The sequence below is a fragment of the Pteropus vampyrus genome, unplaced genomic scaffold, assembly GCF_000151845.1.
Source record: "Pteropus vampyrus isolate Shadow unplaced genomic scaffold, Pvam_2.0 Scaffold185, whole genome shotgun sequence".
Lineage (NCBI taxonomy): Eukaryota > Metazoa > Chordata > Mammalia > Chiroptera > Pteropodidae > Pteropus > Pteropus vampyrus.
In genome coordinates, this window is record NW_011888966.1 from 2,230,406 (window position 1) to 2,238,347 (window position 7,942).

Genomic DNA, 7,942 nt, shown 5'->3' on the forward strand with positions numbered 1-7,942 from the left:
GTACTTGTTGTGTGCTGATGGGAATAAGCAGATGGAGAGTGAAAAACTGATGATGAAGAAGAGAGAGGGGAGCAATATTTGGAAAGAGAGTGGGACCTAGTGTACAAGCGTAGGGGACATTGCTCTACTTAATTGCAGTGAACTTAACTGGAGTTTAGAGAAATTACAGCCTTTGCCCAATGACAGCCCAAGAGACTGAGGCAGGATTGAAAGCCGGGCCACCGTGAATGCAGAGCCCAGAGTATTATTCCTGAGCTGTAGAAAAAGGCTAACATACTGTTCAATTCTTTCGAGCTGATCGTCTCATTTCTGGGAACCAGTCCTAAGAAAACAATCTGAAATACAGAGGAAACTTTGAAGCCCAACACTGTATTTTTTTAACCACAAAGAGGAAACAACCTAAACACCCAACGGCCATAAAGTAGCAAGTAAGCATATGTTACATGGACTCACCGGCTGGTGAAAACAAAGCCTGGAAAGAGGTAAACATGGGATGGAAGCACACTAAGATGACTTCATCCTTATGGCATTTTCGGAAGCCCCTTCCACAATGGAATGGCCCTTCCAAAAGTGCTTGCAACAGAGACGACAGTGTGGTGGGGTGAAGCGGGACAGAACAAAGCCTGGGATTCCAGACTTCGTCCCTTCTCTGGGCTTTATTTAGTTTCTCTGATGGAAGAGAAGAGGTCGGAATCTCCAGGCTGCGCGCTAGGGAAACTGAAAATGGTCGGATACTGCCACCTGCTGGCAGGTCCCTGTTTTGCCGGCTTCCACCAGAAGAGGGTGCTAAGTGCTGAGCGTTCCAGCTATGCGTCTCAATTTAAGTTCACTTGAAGAAGGAGCCCCAGGCGGTACTGTTAGCATGACCATTGGGAAGACCCACTTTCTTAAAGCCTGTCTCAGTGCCTGGCACTCATCCATAAGACTTCAGGATTGCTTCTCTCTATGGGAGAGAATATAAGGAATTTCTAACCATGGCATGAAGCAGTTTTTTTCAGCTATGGAGTCTCATCAACATAAGGGCTTAGTTTTGGGCAGGCAGGTCACTTGGAGGGTGGAGAGATGGAGAAGTAGCGTGCAAAGGAAAGATAGGCTTAAAAATCATAGAACCACTTTTCTCATGATTTTTACTGTTTGTTTCATTACTGTAAAAATAATAGGTATTCATTACAGATAACCAAAATATAAAAAAATTTAAAGCCAATTCTACAATCCAAAGACAGTCTACATTAACACTATGTCAACACATCATTCTTTTATTACATAACAGCAACAACAATAATAATAGCAACATTCATGTGACACACACTTTTCTTTGCAAAAAACTGGAACTTATTGCAATATTATTTTATCTTTTATAAACCTTAATTTATTGTGAACATCTTTAGTGTGATTAAATCTTCTTTTTTTAAAACATTTAAAATAACTATCAAATTCTAGTACGTGGTAGTAGTATAATTTATCTTATTGCCTATTGTTGGACATTTAAGTTGGCTCTGATTTTTTTCAGCAGAACTTAGAGATTTTTTTCTAAACCTTGAATTCCAGATAAAAGAGTAATACATATTTTTGAGGCTTCTGATAAATATTGCTAAATTGCATTCCATTGAGAAGAAATCAATCTACACTCTTACAAGGCAGAAGAGAGATCACTGAATCTTAGCATGATTACATACATTTCATAAGTCACAAAACATGTTTGCATCCATTATCCCTTCCTAACTGAGGTAGACAGAGTAGGTACTATAATCCTATCTAAAAGACATGGAACCTGGCACCCAAGGAGGCTCCGCGACTTAGCCTGCATAACAGCTATTTCTTGTCTGAACTGAGACTGGAACTCAGGTTTCCTGACTCTGTGCTGTCTCTTGGACCCCCTAAACAAACTCACTTCTTTTAGGTTTAACGGCATGACATGGTTAGGTCTTCAGAAGGCTTCTTGGATATGCGAGTATACGATGGACCTTCCGGGCAGCTTATCACCCCACACCAAAGTCGAGCCATAAGATTACCTCCACCACTAAGGAGAAAGCTATGGAAAGGCTGCAGTCACTGTGAAAAGGTAGGTCTGAAAGCCTCATAATTATAAAAAGCTGCATAGTACAGTGCTTTAGAGAATGGTCTTTAAATTAAAAAGCACAAAAGCCCTAGGGGTTCTGGTTTCACCACATTCTAGCTGAGTGACCCTTAACCTTTTTTATTTTCTGAGATTCTGTTTTCTTAATTATAATACATGGGTAGAATAAAAGTATCTACCTCATAAGATTGTTGTTGGAGGTCACCTGACATAATGATATAAATCTCTTAGCAGCAATTTGCACATAGTAAGGAGACAATAAATATAAGCATTGCTATTATCATTATTTTTATTAATTAAATGAATAGAATCCCGGTCTATTAATAATAAGAGGTGAGAGCTAGTTCTGGCTTGGTTATACGCTCCCTGAATTTTGTTTTGTTCTTATCTGTAAAATGGTAGAGAGAAGGGAATGGGAACAAATGATCTCTTAAGAGTCCCTTTGTTCTTAAATGTAAAGACTGAGTCCCTAACATTCGAAGATTCTATTTAGTGTTGAAGAGTCTGCAAGTGCTTCTTTCAAGATTCTATGAGATTAAGATTCTATAACTCTGAGATTCTCTTTCTGGGATTCCAAGATCCCATGAGTCCCTGAAAATTCTATTGAAAGATTCCATTTGCATGGAATGAAAGTTTTTCTAGGCTTGGCAAAAGCTTGCCTGACTAGCTCTTACTATTCTTGTGGGTTTCTCCTTAAATAGCACTTCTTCAGAAATTCCTTCCTAATCCTTCCTCCAGTGCATTTTATACACCCCTCCCCATGTCTCTCCTAGGATCCTGTTCTTTCTCATTATAACACAGTCCCAATTGGCAATGAGATATTTGTGTGATTTGGTTAAAGCCTTCACATCTCCACTGCGTGGTAGACTCTCAAAAAGTAGACTCCCACCCTTCACCCAAAGGCGACACCCAGGAAGGGGGTTTCTTCTCCAGTTCACTAATGTAGCCTGGCCTGTTTGCGTCCCACCCAGGTGCTCGTTATTTGCCTCTTTGGGAGTCCTCGGATAGCCTGGGCTGTGTCTCTGCTGTTGAAACCAGCCTGGATCAGCTTATTCATTTGTTCAGCAAACGTTTGCCCACAAAGTGGCAGGCATTTGTGCTAAGGGACCAGGATGAAGGTGAACGAAGCAGACCTGGTCCCAGTTTTCACAGAGCTCACACCCTGGAGGGCCAGAGATGGACGTTCTTGACACATAATCTCACAAATTCTCATAAAATTACAAACTGAAAATACTGTGGGATGGAGAAGAACAAGGTGTTCTGAGAGCAGACAACAGCCCACAGTCTGGATCTAGGACCTAGGGCTACAGCGGGGCATTCTCCAGGGCCTTGAACTGGTCCCCTTTGCCCATTATCTGGGACACCTGGATACTCTCCTTGTGAAATCTCTCCCTGGGGAACGATCAGTTAGAACTTGGGTTCAAAGTAGTGTTGTGCCAAGCTCCCAGCACCTCCCTTGAGAGTACTATGCCATCAGGCTGGAAGCTAAACCATCACTGTCAGAGCCCTTCCCCTCCTTGCAGGACTCCGTCACTGAAAAGAGAATGTTAAAGCTGTAGGAGACCAGAGCTCTAGGTGTCCAACACCCTCCTCGAACAGTTGGGGAAACTGAGGCCCAAAGGGACAAGGCTGCTCAAGGTCACACAGTAAGTGGCAAAGTGAGAACAGGACCCTAAGCTCCCTATTCTCTGCTGCTCCTCAGCCCCCATACTACCTCCCACCTTCCAGGAATGACCACTGAGTGTACACAGGGGGAATCTGCATTCGGCCGGAAGCCAGAGGGGCTCTACCAGCTACAAGCGATGGTTAGAATGTAGACAAAGCTGTGTAGGAGACCAAGAGGCTTAAGGCTGCTTTTTGGAGGGTTTGGTGCTGTGGTGTTTACTTAGGTCACAGACATGAGTGAAAATATACCAGGTGACAGGTCTGTATTGAATACCACGATTTCATTTAATATTTTCTTGTAGGAAATATAGCTATTTGAGCCTGGAAATGCTAGTTATTACTCATTGCAGCCTTGTTTCCAACAGCAAAAGAAAAAAAAAAAAAAACAGAAACAACCTAAATTGGAACAAGCTATAGAATATTGTGTAGCACTAAGGAACATTGTTGATTAAAAAAAAAAAAGTTTAAGAAAAGATATGTACAGTGTAAAAGCATCTTGAGCTTCATCTGTAACATTTTTTGAGAATGAGTGTTATTTATATATTATTTACTTAAGTAAAATTATTTTTTTAGAAATACCACCCTTTAGAGCAAGGGTTGACAATTTTTTTCCTGCAAAGGCCCAGACAATAAATACTTTAGGCTCTGTGGGCCACATGTCACCATCACAACTACTCCATTCTGCTGTCATAGTGCAAAAGCATTCGCAGACAGTACGCACGAGAGTGGGTGGCCATTTTCCAATACAACTTATTTATGGAAACTGAAATTTGAATTTCATATACTTTGCATGTGTCACCAAAATTTTTTTTAACCATTTAAAAATGTTAAGACCATTCTAAGCTTACAGGTGCAAAAGTCGGCAGCCAGCCGATTTGGCTCCAGAGGCAGAAGCCAAACCCTGCCTTAAATCTAGTCGAAGCCCCGCCTCGCTCCCAGCCACACTCACCTATTTTGTCCTCAAATATCCCTGTCCTTCAGGAACCCCTCATGACCCTCCTGTGACCTTCAGTGGCCCCTCCAGCTGCTACCTCTCAGCTCTGCCTGTCTGCCCTTGGGGACTGTCCTCTCCTGGCTGCAGGACTGTTTTTTCCTGAGCAGGACTCTGAATAGCTCCATTCACCTTGGCAGGGGGAATCCAGAGAAAGGAATTTTGTTTAGACTCAGGACTTTGATTTGCCTTTGAAATCAGTGACCACCCCCTGCCCCGCCCTGCTATTGGGGGCGGGGGGTCCCTGGCCATCTCCCTGCTCACACCCTGCTTGCCCCCAGACAGTCTCCCCTGAAGCCCCTGTCACCACATCGGCTTTGCAGCTTCCGGTCACTCATCATGGCCCCAGAGCCCTCTGCTTCCTGTCCTGCTGCCTGCTCCTCTGTGTTATTTCAGGTATGGACCTCTTCTCTCATTTTGGTGAATTTTTTACTCCCTTGGGATGTCCTCCGAACAGCCCCCTCACACCCCACTTCTGCCTTGCCCAGGAGTACCCTGTTGACAGCATGGGGGAGGCAGTGAGCACTGGAACCCTGCTGTCAGGAGGCTCCGTGCTAAGCTCAGCTCCTCTCCTCACGGTCTGTGCCAGCTTGGTTGGGTCCTGTCACCTCTGTGAGCTCAGCTTTCTCATCTGTACAATGACAGGGATGGACTGTGTGATCTTCCAAGCCCTTTTTTAGACCCAACAGTTCTCTCCGATCTGAAAATCAGAGGCTGTGATTTAGATTCCTGGGGTGGTTCAAGCCTGTGGAACTCTGAAATCCATCGGAACAAAGCCTGGCTCCTCCACTCACTGGCGAGATTTAATAAAACTAAGTCTCTAAGACTCAGCTGATTCAGGAGTAAAGTGAGAATAACAGTAATCTCAAAATTATAGAGTCGTTTTGAGGATTAAATGATGTCATGTATATAAACGTTTGGCCTAGAGCCTAGTACATAAACACTCAATAAGTAGCAGCGATATTATTTATACTTGATGATACCTGATCCCAATTATACCTGATCATACCAAGATTATATACTTTTAAGAGTCTGTGTGTTTATTTCTAGATTCTTTGACTCTAAGAGCCTATGATCTTGCTCTACATTTGAGGGCTCCATCAGGGGCACAGCCCAAAAGATTTCTAGCCCAGAACCTGATCGAAGATAGATTCCCAGGGAAGGCTGAGGCCCCAGAGAGATTTTTCTTCCATCTCTCCACTTCCAGCCACCCCAGGAAGAGGTTGGGACTGGAGTACTCTCTGCAAGAGAATGTCTGGGCTTGGAGCGGGATTTAGAGAGATGGTGTTATCCCAGACTTCCCTGTGCAGATCCTGCCTGGCTATTGGCGATATTCCCACTTGGTGCTATCAGATAATTAGGGAGCCTCGGTTAGAAGGGAAGGGGCAGGCACCTTCCTGGTGAGAAAGCAGCAGTTTTAGTAAAGGGTCGATGGTTGGGATTGGAGGATTTATTTGAAGAAGGAGTTGGAAGGCGGGAGATACTGGTGGTAATGTGATCTCAGATATTTAGAAACCTGGCACTGAGAAGGATTCCTTGAGAGTCATCATGTCCAGGGTTTTAAACATTTTGCTCTGAGGAATTGATTCTATTGCCCCACTACCTGCCTTGGGGTGGGGGAGAGGAGGGCAGAGTAGATACTGAAGAGCTAGATGCGTGAGTTTCCAGCCCCTACTCCCTTCAACCAAAACAACCTTATTATTATTTGTTAATGATCTTTCAATATTTCAAGAGAGGGTTCTGTTATTTAGAATCGATCTATTGATTGGTATGTGTTTAAACTTGAAAAATCTCTGGTTTAGTCTGACCTCTTCATTTTACTGATGCGAAAACTGAGACTCAGAGCAGCAAGATGATTAATACAAAGAGGTAGCGTCAGACAGGGTCCTTCTAATCTGATGACCTTGAAACTACATGACACTCAAGTTTCCTCCTCTGTAAAATGTGGATGTCAGTGAAAGCTTTCTGGTAGAGCTTCTGTGAGTGTTAGATGAGATAATGCATAGATAGCACTGTGCACAGTGCCAGGGCACCCAATAATTTTTAGTTGTGATCATTATCATCATCATCAGGTCCTGAAATCAAACTTGATATCTTTCTTAAGTTTGCCTAGGTGACCTGTTGGCTTGGCAAGCCCAGAAGCTCCAAAGCTGTAGACATCTCGTGACGGCTCCCAGAGAGCTCCTTCCCACAGCTCTCAGTCCTGGAAGGTGAAGATATGTTTGCAGCCACCCTGTAATCAGGCCTTGTGGTGGGTGGGCCCTGTTAGACCTGGCCAGGACAGCCTCGGCTCTGGGAGCCACTCTAATCCAGCCCTTGATCAGATTTTAACTCCAGGCCTAATAGGATTCCAGACCCCAAATCTAGGGACTTCCTCCAGCCAGCTGCTCTGAGAAGTAGCCTCTCAATTAGGGCAAAGAACCAGCAGGTATTCCTGGCCCTTCCTTTATCCTGCCCTCTGATTGGCTTGCTTCTGCTTCATGGAAAACCTCTATCTATGGATGTTTGGCTATTAAAACATTAGCTTTATATTTGGATTTTTAAAAATACACACGTTGTGGCAGGCAGAATAATGTGCTCCCAAAGATGTCCACATCCTCATCCCCAGAACCTTACAAGGTGGAATTAAGGTTACTAATCGACTGACCTTAAAATAGAAAGAGTATTCTGGATTAGTCCCCAGGTGTCATCACAAGCGTCCTTAAGAGTAGAAGAGGGAGTCAGACAAAAGAACCAGAGAGATATGGCCCCCTGAGGAAGACTGCGACCAACATTGCAGGCTTTGAAGATGCAGAAAAGGGGCTATAGCCAAGGAATATGGGCAGCCTCTAGAAGGTGAAAAAGTCAAGGAAAGGGATTTTCCAAGAGCCTCCAGAAGGAATGCAGCCCTGATGATACCTTGATGTTAGCCCGGTGAGACCTAAGTCAGCCTTCTAACTTCTGGAACTCTAAGAAAATAAATTTGTGTTGTTTTAAGCCATTAAGTTTGTGGCGATTTGCTATAGCAACAATAAAAAACGAATACAATATTCATGATGACAATTATTTATGGAGCTTCCATTTTATGCTAGGCACTGTGCTAAGTGATTCATGTACACTATCTCATTTAATATACATAATACAGGCATATCTTGGAGATATTGCACATTCAGCTCCAGTCCACTATAATAAAAACAAGTATCACAATAAAGTGAGTTGTAATCTTTTTC

The 7,942-nt window shown here is 43.5% G+C and overlaps 1 protein-coding gene across 1 annotated transcript in view; it reads left to right on the forward strand.

Annotated features, from left to right (window-relative positions):
- The first annotated feature begins 1,915 nt into the window (after positions 1 to 1,915).
- LOC111746355 (platelet-derived growth factor receptor-like protein) overlaps positions 1,916 to 7,942 on the forward strand; it is a 20,840-nt gene continuing 14,813 nt past the window's right edge. The window contains 2 exon segments of the mRNA XM_023537292.1: positions 1,916 to 2,062; positions 5,015 to 5,129. Of these exon segments, the coding sequence (XP_023393060.1) occupies positions 1,916 to 2,062; positions 5,015 to 5,129 (262 nt within the window).